At 38.0% G+C, this 15,944-nt stretch overlaps 2 protein-coding genes across 3 annotated transcripts; one reads left to right on the plus strand and one right to left on the minus strand.

Moving 5' to 3' along the window:
- The first annotated feature begins 7,816 nt into the window (after positions 1 to 7,816).
- Positions 7,817 to 9,417, plus strand: LOC122030343 (anthocyanidin 5,3-O-glucosyltransferase-like). Its single transcript, XM_042589558.1, has one exon. It carries the CDS (start codon positions 7,961 to 7,963, stop codon positions 9,359 to 9,361), a length of 1,401 nt encoding a protein of 466 aa, XP_042445492.1. The 5' UTR covers positions 7,817 to 7,960; the 3' UTR covers positions 9,362 to 9,417.
- On the minus strand, positions 9,268 to 14,228 carry LOC122030352 (V-type proton ATPase subunit E-like). 2 transcript variants are annotated; one of them, XR_006125404.1, is made up of 7 exons: positions 13,940 to 14,228; positions 13,154 to 13,254; positions 11,856 to 12,012; positions 11,389 to 11,585; positions 10,378 to 10,477; positions 9,610 to 9,801; positions 9,268 to 9,400 (listed from the first exon to the last, which is right to left on the minus strand). XR_006125404.1 is itself a non-coding variant. In XM_042589565.1 (6 exons), the coding sequence occupies exons 1-6, from the start codon at positions 14,225 to 14,227 to the stop codon at positions 9,766 to 9,768; spliced, it is 879 nt and encodes a 292-aa protein (XP_042445499.1). In that variant the 5' UTR covers position 14,228; the 3' UTR covers positions 9,448 to 9,765. The 2 variants fall into 2 exon arrangements, 1 of the variants encoding a protein (XP_042445499.1); XM_042589565.1 differs by lacking the exon at positions 9,268 to 9,400 and having other exon boundaries at positions 9,448 to 9,801.
- Positions 14,229 to 15,944: the final 1,716 nt, after the last annotated feature.

Genomic DNA, 15,944 nt, shown 5'->3' on the forward strand with positions numbered 1-15,944 from the left:
GTTTAACTCATAAAATATTTTCAATATCATTAGATAATGCTAGTTCTAATACCGCTTGTATAGATGATCTAAAATTTGTTTGTCAACCTATTATTGGAGGTTTATTTTTTCATATTCGTTATGTATGCCATGTTTTAAATTTATGTGTTCAAGATGGTTTAAAAATTTTAGAAAGTTATATTAAACCAATTAGAATTGCAATTTCTTATTTATGGTCTCATCCATCTATAATGAAACAATGGGGTAGGTTTTGTAAAATTAATGGAATGAGACCTAAAAAATTTCCACGTGATGTACCAACACGTTGGAATTCAACATACCAATTATTACAAGATTCATTTCAATATAAAGAATTATTATGTTCATTTTTGCACAAAACACTAATGCTAATATATATTTATTTTCACAACAATGGAATATTTGTAGTAGTATTTGTGAAATTTTAAAAGTATTTAATGATGCAACCGAACAACTTTCCGGTGTTTATTATCTCAATTAGTTTTAGAAAATTTTTCTCATTTAGTATTAGTTTTACATGAAGATATTAATAATGAATCTTTATCTCCTTGCATCGTAGCTATGAAAACTAAATGGGAAAAATATTTTTATTTAATTCTTGAAATTTATTTAATTGCATTTGCTTTAGATCCTAGATTTAAATTAGAAGTTTTACAAGAAATGTTAACTTTATATTATGATGCTTTGATTCCATTTAAAGATTCTTCTTCCCCTGATCCAGTTAATATTATATATAATGTTAGAATTTATTTATATGATATTTATAATCAATATTATGCAAAATATGGAACACAAATTAATATTTCTGAAATTCAACAAACTACTAGTAGTAATTTAAAACTTACAAAAGCACAACTCTTATTAAAAGAACGGACAAAATGTCCACGAGGATCCTCAAGTTCCACACAGGAACTTGAGAATTATTTTACGACTTCTTTTGATTTTAATGAAGCAGATAGCGAAAACTTCGATATCTTAAAGTGGTGGTCACAGAAGGCTCAAAGCTTTCCCGTTCTCTCCGTGATCGCAAAAGAAATTTTAGCTTGTCCAGTGTCAACTGTTGCTGTGGAGCAGACGTTCAGTGCCGGCGGCAACATATTAGATGAACGACGATCAACTTTGTCTCTCGACTCATTGGAAGCCCAAGCATTACTGGACGATTGGACCAGAGCGGAGAAAAGAATCCAAGGAATGCAACTTTCAGATGACGAAGTTGAAGATTTTGATACTGAAGGAACAAATACGACAGGAACAGGAAATGGAAGTGAATGAAAATGTAAAAGGATAAAAATGTAAAAGAACTACGTGGGCTTTGATTCCCCTAAAGGGATACGTAGGCAACTTAAATAAGTGCAAGCCCTTTTTTTAATAAATTTTAATTTCTAATTTTTAATGTTTAATGTTTAATTTTTAATTTTTAATTTTTATTAACATATTAATCTTGAACCGTGACGAACCGTGACGAACCGTGAACCGAACCGTGAACCGGCGGTTCTGAACCGTGAACCGTAACCGTCTTGGGCGGTTAAGGTTAAGGGTCGACCTGCCTGGAACCGTCGAACCGGCGGTTCCGAACCGTCGAACCGTCGGTTCCGAACCGTGGTCAGATCTACGTCCGGTCAGCCCGTCGACCCGCTTGGACTTCTCGCCAAGCGTTCGGTCAGCCCGTCGACCCGCTTGGACTTCTCGCCAGCTATTCGGTCAGCCCGTCGACCTAGCTGGACTTTTCCTGCACACTTGATCAAAGTGTCAGACAACACAACTAACTTAATCTATTTGTCATTCATCAAAACCTGGGTTAGACCGTTAGTGCTACCCGCACCAACATATACATGCTTATTATTATATTAGGATTAAGAGCACACACTTCCATAATAACTAAGGTCTAGTTCTTTTACTAAGTCAGTACAAAAAAAACTTACCTAAATGATCCTACTCAATACACTTAAAGTGTATCAGTGTAATTTATTAGTCAAGATAAATTAATACTTAATTACACTACGTCTATTCTGATGGTTTGTTCCTTTCCATTTTAGTCGTGAGCAACTGTTTATAATTTATAGAGAACAGACAACATGATCTTCTAAGTGTGACTCCACACTCCATGTTATCTACTATATAAATTAATTGAACAATTACATTTAACAAATAAATGTAAACATTTGACCAATGTGATTCTTTATTTCAAAATAAATGTGTACAAAAGCTAAACTTTTAGGTATACACTCCAACAATCTCCCACTTATACTAAAAGTCTAAGCTGCCATATCTGTTGCCATATATCTGATTCCCATCCCCTCCACATGCCGATCAAAAGCTTTCGCCGGAAGGGCCTTAGTGAAAGGATTTGCCAGGTTATCTGCTGACGCTATCTTGGCGATGACAACTTCTCCTCGCTTGACGATGTCTCGTATCAGGTGGTACTTGCGCTCTATATGTTTACTTGCCTTATGGGCTCGTGGTTCCTTCGAGTTTGTAACTGCACCGCTATTATCACAATAAATTGTGATGATTTTGGGCAAACCAGGAATCACATCTAAGTACATTAGAAAGTTCCTGAGCCATACTGCTTCTTTAGCCGCCTCAGAGGCTGCTACATACTCAGCTTCCATGGTTGAGTCCGAAACGCATTTCTACTTAACACTCCTCCATGCAATGGCTCCACCTCCTAAAATAAACACATAGCCTGATGTAGACTTACTGTTGTCCCTATCTGATTGGAAATCTGAATCCGTGTAACCCACAGGGAGCAAATCGTCTGTTTGGTAAACTAGCATATAATCTCTAGTCCTTCTCAGGTACTTTAATATATGCTTTACCGCAGTCCAATGTCCTTGTCCAGGGTTACTCTGATATCTGCTAACCATGCGCACAGCAAAACAGATATCAGGTCTCGTACATAGCATTGCATACATTAGGCTTCCTACAGCCGAAGCATAAGGAACTGCTTTCATGTCCTCTATCTCCTTTGATGTCTTCGGAGACATCTCTTTAGATAGAGCTACTCCATGCCTAAAAGGTAAGAAACCTTTCTTGGAATCCTGCATGCTAAAACGAGCAAGGATTGTATCTATATATGAAGCTTGGGACAGACACAACATTCTTTTCTTGCGATCTCTTATAACTTTGATCCCAAGGATGTGTGCACATTCTCCTAAGTCCTTCATATCAAATTGTTTGGACAACCATACCCTTACGTCCGATAATACCTTGACATTTTTGCCAATTAATAAAATATCATCTACGTATAGTACAAGAAATACCACCACGTTTCCGTTACACTTCTTGTATACACAAGACTCATCCGGACACTGAATAAATCCATATGACTGGATTACTTCATTAAACCAGATGTTCCAAGACCTTGAAGCTTGGTTCAGTCCATAAATGGACTGATTGAGCTTGCACACTAGATGCTCTTTGCCTTTTTCAATGAACCCTTCTGGTTGCTTCATATGGATGTTCTCTTCAAGACTTCTATTAAGGAAAGCTGTCTTGACATCCATTTGCCAAATCTCATAATCCATATGAGCAGCAATGGATAAGAGTATCCGGATAGACTTAAGCATGGCTACCGGTGAAAAGGTCTCCTCATAATCGATTCCCTCTTTCTGAGTGTACCCTTTTGCAACAAGCCTAGCTTTGAAGGTTTCTACCTTCCCGTCTGTCCCTCTTTTCCTTTTGTAGATTCACTTGCATCCAACGGCTTTTACACCATCGGGTGGTTCTACAAGCTCCCAAACCTTATTAGAGTACATAGACTCTATTTCAGAATTCATTGCCTTTTGCCAAGATGCTGCATCTATATCTTGGAGTGTTTCGTCATATATTCGGGGATCAGGTTCATGTTTACCCGGGATCAAGTCCGAAGACTCTCCCAAAAATATGAATCTATCAGGCTGCCTTACAACCCTCCCACTACGACGAGGCACTGTCTGTGGTTGTGTATCATGTGTGACACGTGTTGCAGTCTCTTGTGGTACTTCATCTTGTACTGTTGGTACTGAAGTAGACGTGTCCTCTCTAAGTTCTTCTAGAACAATTTTACTACTGGGCTTGTGATCCATTATATAGTCTTCTTCTAAAAACTGGGCATTGGTGCTAACAATAACCTTATGGTCTTTAGGACTATAAAATAAACCACCTTTCGTTCCTCTGAGATACCCCACAAACACGCGAACTTCTGTACGAGATTCTAGCTTATCAGCATCTGGTTTCAGCACATGTGCTGGACTACCCGAAATCCGAAAATGTCTTAAACTGGGCTTTCGTCCATTCCACAATTCTGTGGGAGTAGAAGAAATTGATTTAGAAGATACTAAGTTCAGAATGTATATTGCCATTTCCAGAGCGTATCCCCAAAACGAATTTGGTAATTCTGAATAACTCATCATCGATCTAACCATCTCCATAAGAGTCCTATTCCTTCGTTCTGCCACACCATTCTGTTGGGGTGTACTAGGTGCGGACAATAGGGATTGAATCCCGCCCTCTGATAAGTAATTCCTAAACTCTCCTAAGAGGTATTCGCCACCACGATCAGACCGTAGTGTCTTGATACTTTTACCTACACGTTTCTCCACATCAACCTTGTACTCTTTGAACTTATCAAAGCACTCAGACTTGCGGCGCATTAGGTAAATGTATCTATATCTTGAATAATCGTCTATAAAAGAGACAAAATATTCAAAACCACCTCTTGCCTGGACAGACATAGGACCACACAAATCAGAATGAACCAATTCTAACACTTCTTTGGCTCTATACCCCTTAGCCTTAAAAGGCTTCTTGGTCATTTTACCTTCCAAGCAAGATTCACAAGTTGGAAAATTTTCCAACTCTAATGAACCCAAGAGTCCATCGGCTATAAGCCTCTGAATCCTACTTAAGTTAATATGACCAAGCCTTAGATGACAAAGATATGCTTGGTTCATTTCCGAAGGTTCTTTTCTCTTATGAGAGTTAGAAGATGTGTTATTAATTTCCATATTATGCTTTGTGGGAGAAATTGGATTTAAAGTATACAAATTGCCAACTAATGCACCAGAACAGATAATCACTTTATTTCTCTTAATAACTACATCGTTACTAAAGGAAACTGAATATCCATCCAAAAACAGTTTAGAAACTGAAATTAAATTCTTTCTAAAACTGGGTACATAAAGACAATTTCTTAAAACCAAATTTCTATTCCTATTAAAAGATAAGTAGACATCTCCCACTGCAACAGCCGCCACCTTAATAGCATTGACCATGTAGACGGTAATCTCTCCTTCAGATAGTCGTCGGGTTTCCTGGAACCCCTGCAAGGAATTGCAGACATGATCAGTGGCTCCCGTATCTACACACCAGGTGCTGGTAGATAACACCGCTAAACATGTTTCAACAACTAGAGTATGAGATATACCTTTATTGTTCTGTTTCCTACGAGGACAGCCCGGCTTCCAATGTCCAGTCTGCTTGCAAATAAAGCACTTGCCCTTCGGCTTCTTTATTCCATCTTTTCGTCCTGCACCTTGAGGTTTATTCACCTTCTTTGCTGAGCCATTTTGTTTCTTCTTCTTCTTGCCTTTCGGCTTAGAAGTAGAACCATTTTCAGCATAGTGAATTTGAGAATGTTGACGAAACAACCCTTCGGCTGTCTGAAGTTCTGTCAGAAGTTCCGACAATGAATACATCCTTTTATTCATATTGTAGTTCAGGCGAAAATGCTCAAAACTTCTGGGAAACGTTTGGAGGATGATATCGACCTGGGTTTCCCCATTAATTTCCCTTCCAAGAACTTGTATTTCGTTTAAGTAAGCCATCATCTTGAGAATATGATCCCTCACGGGAGTCCCCTCAGTCATGGTGGTTGTCATCAGTTTTCTCATTGCCTCTTGCCTAGCAGCCCGATTCTGTTGTCCGAAGAGTTCCTTGAGATTGTTCATTATATCATAGGCGGTTGGTAAGTCCTGATGCTGATGTTGCAATACATTTGACATCGAAGTCAAGATGTAACATCGCGCTATCTCATCAGCTTTTACCCATTTACTATGATACTGAATCTCCTCTGGGGTAGAATCATTGCTAGGTGTTTCTGGGCATTCCTCTGACAGTACAAACTTATAGCCCTTAGCAGTAAGAACAATATCCAGGTTCATTTTCCAATCTATGTAGTTAGGACCAGTAAGTCTGTTCTCTTTTAGTATGATGGCTAGTGGGTTGAAAGTCATCCTAAGAATCACAAATAACTTTTGGTCAGAACTCTAAATTTAGAATAATATTGATTCCTCAAACAATACTATTTTAAATTAACCAACATCTCAAAACACCGTGAATTTTGTATGCCACGATAGTGTGGACGTATACAAATTCAACATTTGTAAAAGGAGGGTTTTACCCATTAATTCTATTATCTTGTCAACCTAACTTTTTGATAAATAAAATTAATAGTTGATTTACTTTGGTCACACGAATAATAGCAGTGACTCCGATGGGGAGGATACTATTAGACGTGTCTAAGTGTGTACCATTACTTGACACTAAGTCCATTAATAAGATTGTGCCCCTTCCGATGGGGAAGATCACACGCTCTTAATTAACTTCCTATAGTCATCTTAAGAATGGAAGTTTAATCTAGTGATCCGCAAACAAGCTCATCCGATATGGAGGAAGACACTCAGAGCCAACACGCAAGCTTGTTGCATTACTTATAAACCAGTAATGGAGACCGTGAAATTTATTTAAAAATAAATCCCTCACCCACTTAGTTATTTAAAGTGAGGAATTTTGACTATGTTAGCCTACTAAACATGCATACTAATAAGCACACACAGTCATAGTATAAAAAATAATAAATAAAAAAATTAATTTTTAATTATTATGATTTTTATCTATTACTGTAAATTTTATATAAATTTAATGTTTTGATGATTGATTGGAGAGACTATGTTAATTATAGAGAATAATAATATCGAAACAAATGATTGGCGGGGTTGGGAAGTTCCTTTAGGGTGCGTTTGGTTCGGGGTTATTCTTGATAATCTTGGTTATCCATCCAAGGTTATCAACAAAAACCTTGTTTGGTTTAGGTATTCGATGAATCCCGAGTAATGTTCCATTCCCGACATGTCAGCAAAAGGGTCATGCAGCCCGGAATTGGAAAACCTCAGAAAACTAAGATTTTTTTTGATTCCGGGGTTAACGAATTTTTTTTACCAAAAATACCCTCCGATAATAAAAAATATGAAAAAAAGAGAAAAAATGTAAAAAAATATTAAAAAATGTAAAAAAATAAAAAAATGTTTTAAACAATTTAAAATTTAAAAATTTATTTTTTTAAAAAATAAATAATTTTAAAAAATAAAAAAATATAAATTTTAAAAATAAAAAATAAAAATTTTAAATATGTTAAAAAATTTAAAAATTTAAAAATTTTTAAAAAAATAAAAAATTTTAAAATTTTAAAAATAAATAAATAAAAATTAAAATTAAAAAAATGTAAAAATATAAATATAAATAATAAAAAAATATAAAACATTAAAAAAATAAAAAAACATATAAAAAAATAAAAAAAATATACAGGAAAAAGAAAAGTAAAAAACATTAAAAAATAAATAATAATAATAATAATAATAATAATAATATGTATAGTTGGTTTTGTAATTGAGGGTATTCATTAAAACCTTCAAACAAACAAGTTTTTGTTACATTACCTAAGTTGAATCAAACAACATTTAGTTATATTTTATTCCCCATAATCTTGATTATGTGATTAATTGGTAATTACATAACCAAAATTATACATAATGACTTGAACTAAACGAACCCTTAATATTTTTGTCCACTCTAAATTTCAACGGCAATTTTGAGGTTGAGAAGCGAGCTTATCCAAGTGCCCCTTATCGCTTGGTTGGTTACTTGAGAGCGGCCCCGGGCAGAGCAAAGAGCTGCAAAGACAATGAAGCCAACGGTGGTGCTTTATCCCATGACCGGCATGGGACACGTCGTCCCCATGGTCGAACTCGCCAAACTCTTCCTCCTCCATGACTTCGCCGTCACCGTCGTCATCATGCACTCCCCCGTTAACCACCCGTCCTTAGGCCCCTTCCTCGCCCGTGTCTCCGCCGCCTACCCTTCCATTTCCTTCCACCGCCTACCGCCGCCTACCGCCGCCGACCCCCCCGCCGGCAGCAGCTCCTTGGCCTCATTCTTGGAGAACATCCAACTCAACAACTCGCAGCTACTCGACTTCCTCGTTGCCCACCGCCTCACGGCTGACGTCCGCGCCGTCGTCCTCGACTTCTTCTGCGTCGCCGCCCTCGACGTCACAGCCGAGCTCCGCCTCCCGACTCACATCTTCTTCTCCTCCAGCGCCGCTAGCCTCGCCATCTTTCTCTACCTGCCTGCCGTTGAGTCGACCACCGAGCTCAGCTTCCGCGAGCTTGGCGACGCGCCGGTTCACTTTCCGGGACTGCCACCAATCGCTGCGTCTGATATGCCCAGTCCCTTGATGGACCGCACCGGAGAAAGCTATGAAAGGCTGGTTATAATTTTCCAGCGCATGCTCGAGGCTGACTCGATCTTTATCAACTCGTTCGAACCGCTAGAATCGGAGACCGTCCATGCTCTGCGCGCCGGGGCGTGCGCTCCCAGTCGCCGGATGCCGGAAGTGCATTGTATCGGGCCGTTGATCAGCGGCGGCGGCGATGGAAATGAAAGGGCGGAGTGCCTGAAATGGTTGGACGTGCAGCCACGTGGCAGCGTGGTGTTCCTCTGTTTCGGGAGCATGGGCTCCTTCTCGGTGGCGCAGTTGGAGCAGATCGCCGCCGGCCTAGAAAGGAGCGGGCAGCGGTTTCTTTGGGTGGTACGGACTCCCAAAGATTCCCCGGAGTCACATGAACTGGACGTTTGCTTGCCGGAAGGCTTCTTGGAGCGGACGAAGCAGAGGGGGTTGGTGGTGGAGTCTTGGGCGCCGCAGGTGGAGGTGCTGAACCACGAGGCGGTGGCTGCGTTCGTGACGCACTGCGGGTGGAACTCGACGCTGGAGGCGATCGCCGCCGGGGTAGCGATGGTAGCGTGGCCGCTGTACGCGGAGCAGAGCCTGAACAAGGTGTTGCTGGTGGAATGGACGGGGCTGGCGGTGGCGATGGAGGGTTACAAGAAGGGAATCGTGACGGCTGAGGAGGTGGAGGCGAAGGTGAGGTGGGTGACGGAATCGGAAGGAGGAAGGGAGTTGAGGGAGCGGGCGGCGGCCATGAAGGCGACGGCGGCGGCGGCTGCGGCGGAAGGCGGTTCGTCGCGACAGGCTTTGCTGGAAATAGTCAAATCGCTAAGGAATTCCAATCCGCAAGTGTCCTAAGTCATAATGAATTCCAAGCCGCAAATATCCCAGGTGGCCCTTCAGAGTAAATCAATATAATTTTAGGGTGTAGTTTCAATTAGACGTTAACAAAATGAATTAAATGCATTGAGAATATAAATATATAGGACAATCAGCCGTGCTAGCGAAAATGGTACTCAAGGTCCTCATGATCGCTGCGAAAAGAACTACCGCCCAAAATGTTTTTATTCACGGGGGAAAAATAATAATTTTACGTCAAATCTTACCTTTTAAGAGTAGAGCAATGATTCTCCAGTGAAATTAATTCAAGAAATCAATAAAAGCCGGACAATATCCCAGTTATTTTATTGACCAATATATTCCTCGCCAACATTAAGCCCGTTGTACGTGATTCTGGAGTACTGGACTTATTTGAAGAGCGATCAAGCAACTGTTTGATCGAAAAGATGCTTCCGGATCTGCATTAGAGACAGAGGAAGATGTTTTCTTGGAAAGCTGAAGGCAAACCAAACCCAATTGTGTGTAATTATCTTAGCAAGAAAATTCATCATAGTGCTAAAAACATGAAGAATGCTTAATGAAACTATCTAAACCAAAATCTGATTGATTAAAGCCAGGACACAAATCTCTTAGGGCATGTACAGTCAATATAGTAATGAGCTGTTGTAAGAAAAAAGATAGATACAAGTACAGGTAAATACTTCTCAACTTTGCAAACAAACAAGATCTAGTTAAATTTTGCGGTGAATATGTATCTAATGAAACAAGAGAATTAGAGTATTTAAGTGATGATCTTAGTGAATGTGGTAGATACTGGCAAGTTCGAAAAACATTTACCTAAATGCTTTAATTTGATGAATATATCTTGATGAACAACTAACTATATTGCTTCTCTCTAGTTTTACTGCAAACTAGGAAACGAGTGAACTTGATCATCAATTACTTTGGGCCAAATATATTCACTAGATTTAATCTGTTTCTCAACATAATTCATTTCTGAGAAAGTAAGAGGATAAAGTGAAAATTGAGAGTACCTCGGGGAGTTTCTTCCGGAAGACAACATCAAGCCTTGCATCTAGTGTGTTCTCACAGACAATTTTACCATCTCTAGATGCCAAGACAACACCTCCAGAGCTGAAGCACCGAAAGTATTTGGTTAGTGGAGACTCAAGTTAATAGCTTTAAGTAAAGAGGAACAAGCTTCTAATTCGAAAATTGTAATATTTAAAACGCAGACAAAAACTTAAAAATGAATGAATGTTAGCTGTCGGAAGAAGTTATAGAAATATAAGCCCATTACTTTCACAAAAGAAATTTAAGTTAAGAAGACAGTCATGAAGCTAAAAACTAAACTACTAAACTCGATTATCAAGCATGACTTCCATGGTTCATGGTATGTGCAATCCAACAAAGAAGTGGAGTGGATTGAACACAATTTTGGAGGAAAGTACTTGAGTATCATTGTAAATCTCTATAGAGTCAGCTTATTTTAACTTGAGCAGATACACTAGACAGAAAAATATAACAAGAAAGAAATCCAAAGGTCTATCAGACATCAGGATGTCAATCATATTGAGTATAAAACCTCAATCATGTAATAAAGAGTTTCAGCATGTTATAGGATGCTGTTTATTCCAGCTGTTATCCAGGATTTGCAGCAGGCACAAAATAACCATAAAAAAATAGGCACCATAATAACTTAAATTAACTGAAAGACACATCTATTACTAAGAATTAATGAGTGGTTTAGAAATTCATGACATAATATAATTGATCATTTTAATCAGTATATTACTTCTTTTTTTCTTTGAAAGCTTTAACTTGAACAACACAAGCAAAAATAATAAGTTATTATAAAGCTTCTAGATTCATCAAGATCAAGTTACAAAATAATAATATTAAAAATAATAATAATAATAATAATAACAACAAAGAAATTATATCAGGGCCTGAATTCCACGTAGCATACAGGTAAAAGAAGGATAAGCAGCTCCATGATTTTAATACTTGAGTCTCAGTATAAGATGGAAAGAAAAAAAAAATACCAATATGAGCCATGAGCATTCTTAGGATTCAGAGGTGGTGGCAAGAAAGTGTTCTTGTCTATCCCAATGTCAGGAGGATTTGCACTTGATTTGTCGGCATATTCTTTCTTTGCCAAGGTTAAAACAGATTCCACAAGGTCAAGGTCATCTTTGCGACAACGCAATACAACGGCTGGTTCTTTCAGTCTTAGCAAGCTCTGCATGGCAAAACATTAGTGGTATTTCTACCCCCAAAACTTGTAAAATGCAAAAAAGGAAAGACGAAACAAATAAAAGAAGTCAACTTATTTTCATGCTAATCAGTAAGTATGCCCTTTAGGTTAAAAAAAATAATTCTGAAGTACATTTGAATGTTTGTTAACATCTAATATAGATATTGTTTTTTAGAATAGCTATCTTTCTAGATGATTGATCAGATAAGAATCAGAAAGAAAGAAATGTCTGAATTGCATCTGTCCTAAAGTAACCTGGACTATCAGATCTTTCAGAAGCTTTGCATAAGGTTTCCGGTTGTTGCTCACAAGCAGGAGTTCTTTTGCTGCCACTTCTTTCATGGAGTTGACTAAGTCATCCTGTGCTTGAAGAACTTTTATACGAGAAGCATTCAGCTGCATGGAGTATTCGCTGTAAAGAACAATATATAACAACTTCAAATGGAGATTGAAATCAGATAAATGTAAATATTAAGGAATTTTGCAATTTTCAATGCAACATCTGCACAGAAAATTTCAACAGGATGATCGCAAGTAAGTTTCCATGTGACACTGCCAATTGTTTACTCCAGGATGCTACTAAGGCACAATAAGTGGGTGTATAATTGTATGATTGCACCAACTTAATGATCAATTAGACCATTAAAGATCTTATGTGATAGTTACTATTCCAAAGGTTAGTAGCCGCCCGTGATTTACCTTCTCCGTGTTGGCCTTGGGACGAGTTGGAGGGGGACGCTGGGGGCGAGCGTATTCGCCTTTTGCCACAATTAGACCATTAAAGATCATAGGATATTCACAAATCTTAGTAGGATTGATATGAAAAGAGAAAGAAAGACAGTGTTAGAGTATCTCTCAGTACTCTTATATTTTTCTTCACTGGCATATGGTCGTACTAACTTTTGAGTTCCATCTATTTACTGCAAAATTTTAGTTAGATTTAGCTGTTTGTAGTATACGCCGAGTATTCTTATTTAAGTTAACATAATGTCTATTACATAATTACCACGATACCTACATAGACAGATCCAGCTGTCAGTATTATATGCCCACTGTACTTATTTTAGTTAAAAGATCATTCATTAATACATGGTTGAGATTACTACATCAGTACACAAGTTCCTACCCTTCAAATCCTGCCAGTGGCCACTGGATCAGCAGCCTAATATTTTCCCCTAGTTAGAGGCATATGGAACTGGTTACTAGCCTCGCAAAAGGAGTGGATTGAAGAGGAACTAACCATATTGATTGAACTGGACCTTGTGCTTCAAATTGATTTGCAATGGAGAAGTACCAGGATGAATATCTCTTTCCAAACAAGAATGTCATATTGTTTCAAAACTCACTAACTTCTAGAATCACCAGGATGTGTGATAATTCGCAGCTCTATCTCATCAATGTTTTTAGAAAAAAACAAAGGACAACTTGTCGACTGTCATGAAAACAAAATTCATAGTAAAAACAAGGCAAGGCACAGTAAAAAGCCATTTAAAGAAGGAATGTCAACACAAGAGAAAAAAAAGTGTATTAAAGGAAGATGTAAGGCACATTACATTTTCTTACGAATATCAATTTGCTTCTGCTTTCGTTCATATTCTTGCCTGATCTTCTTTCTATCAGCCTCAAGAAGTTGCAGTTTTTCAATGTTAAATTCCTAAGAGAACCAAAAAGGTATCAAAATATTAATTTAATAAAGGGAAACATTTTACCAAGACACCACCAAGGTAAAATGCGACAAACTAGAGCAGGCATGCAACAATATTATGAGATAGAAGGAGAGTACCATGTTAAGGGAATTAAACTATAACGCTTTGTCTCCTGGAATTGTTCTTGGCATGATAAATGAGTTTAAATTTATTTAAAATGCAATTTTTAGAACTTCAGCCTGAAATTGAACACTTATGATAGTTGGTATATACAATACAATGTCTATGTATGCATGATGCATCTCAATTGCGTCTCAAAACAAGTAGTAATGCTCCTCGGATTCACACATAAAACAAGCATATGAAGTTTTTAAAATTATACATAAACAAATTGTATAGATCAAGAACAAAGTGTCAACGAAATCCCTATTTTCGAGCAAGATTAGGATTATGCATCACTAGGAGTTGTTGATGATGGAGATAAACCTGCATGAAACATCAATTCGAAAAAACTAAAGTAGCATCCACTTTTTTTAGCAACTGGATGCAGAATGTCCTTTTTCTATATAGAACAGGGATCGGAGACCCTTTCCATCAAAAGAAGGGAAAAAGAAATCTGACACCCGAAACACTTAAGATGAAAGATCTTAATGAATCTAAAACAATTAGAACCTCACGGAGGAATGATCATACCTCCTCGGCGGCGACGTTGATTTCGTTCGCCTTCTCCTCCGCCTCCTGGCGGATGAAGCGCACCATCTGCAGGATCTGATTGGAGACATCCGCGTCATTCATCTTTGACTCGATCAAACAGCAATCCCTCGATTGAGGAGGAGGAAGAAGATTGGATGTGAAGGCACGCCGCAACGGATTCCTCCTCACGGCCTGGAAATGGCTATATATAGTTCGCCGGATTGCCTCGGTAGCGTTTGCGAGGAGGACAACAAGGTCGTATGCGATCCGATCCTTTTGCGTTTTCATTCTCATTGTTAGAAGACCAGTAAGATGCGACCTGGTGGGGTGTCACCAACGACGACGAAATTTTTAGAAAAAATCCCCTGGTTGGACAAATCTCTACCGTCCAATTATCAGATTTGATTCATACTTTTAAAACACGCCCGTGAATAATACGGTAAGGGAGCTAAGCTTAACCAAATTTTACTATATTAATTTGATAAGATCATTAACTTAAGTCGAATTGACCTAGATGAATTAAGCTGAAATGATTATTTAAGTTTAGCTTAGTTCATTTTTTATGAGTTTGAATTTAGTTTAAGTTTGATTTATTTAGATGTTATTAAGATCTTAATTTAAGTTTGTTTGAATATTTGAAACTTTTATATTTTAAGTTTGTTTGATTGTTTGAAATTTATATAGTTTAATTTTGTTTAAAACACGTCCATGAATAGGGCTGCAAACGGATAAAACTTTATGATGTTTAAGCTTGTTTGCTAAGCTAACCGAACCAAGTCGAGCTGAGCCCAAAATGAATTAAGTCGTTTAAATGATTGTTTAAGTTTATCTTGGATTATTTTTTATAAGCTTTAACTTGGTTCGTTTAGATATTATCGAACTCTTAATTCAAATTTGTTTAAAACTTTTACATTTTAAACTTATTGATTGCTTATTGAGTTTGATAATATAAATTTATTTATTTATTTTAAAACTTTATTTTTATTTATTTAGTATGTTGATAAATGATCCTATTTGAAAATTGAAGATGTGGTTGTCTGACCGAAGACTTCACGACTGGAAGAAAGATGATGAATTGGAATAGTAAGAGAACTCCAAGCACCTTTCTCTTCTCTGTACACACTCAAGAGAGCAGACAGAACGTTAGTGCCCAAAATCAGGGAAGGGGTCTTTGACGAAGGCTTTTCGAAGCTCAAGTCAGTAGAATGTCCAAGTAGAAATTGGGAAGATCAACAGTAAATGCGTGCAACATGTAAAGTATGCGTACTTTGCCAACGGAGAGGACCCTCTTTTATATACTACCTCTCATAACCTCCGCAATCATGAGATCATAGAGAATGTTAGAGTTATCGAGTAAGGTAAGTCATACAACCTGGGATAATGTACAATAACCTTCCGAGGAATCTTTCGTTACCCATATGTTCACCTATTTTGTTTTTTGTAACTTACATAATTAATGAGACGATTGAAGGAATATGTTGTTAATCCTGTCCAAAAGCGGTGAAGGTCATTAGCTGGGAACATGGTTTTGCTGTTGACCAAAGGAAGACTCTGTGTTGTCCTGCGTAACATAGAAAACGTTAGCGTCGGGCTAGGGAAAGGGTCCCTATTGTTGACCCTATGACACTCAAGTCAGTGATGGAGTTATGAGAAAGACGATGGTGGAAGAAAACTGTAGCAACGAGCTCGTAGAATTATAGAGCATCGCATTCCTCCGCCTGTAGATGTGGACCCCTTTTTATAGTATCAATTTTGTACTTATACACACATTCCAAAGCACTTATAAGAAAGGACATACCATAAAGTGACTATGATACCTTTCCTAAAATGAACTCGCAAATATCTATGATTTGATAGGTTGGAAGCTTCAAAAGCATTTATTTATAGGATATCCTTTGTCCTTTATGACACAAACTTCCAAAAGAGAGTACGAAGCCATTGGGCCATGGAGGCCACAATGGGCTGACCGGCCATCACTCAGGAGGACCGCCTGCTCAACCTTGCG

The sequence above is a fragment of the Zingiber officinale genome, chromosome 1A (genome assembly GCF_018446385.1).
Source record: "Zingiber officinale cultivar Zhangliang chromosome 1A, Zo_v1.1, whole genome shotgun sequence".
NCBI lineage: Eukaryota > Viridiplantae > Streptophyta > Magnoliopsida > Zingiberales > Zingiberaceae > Zingiber > Zingiber officinale.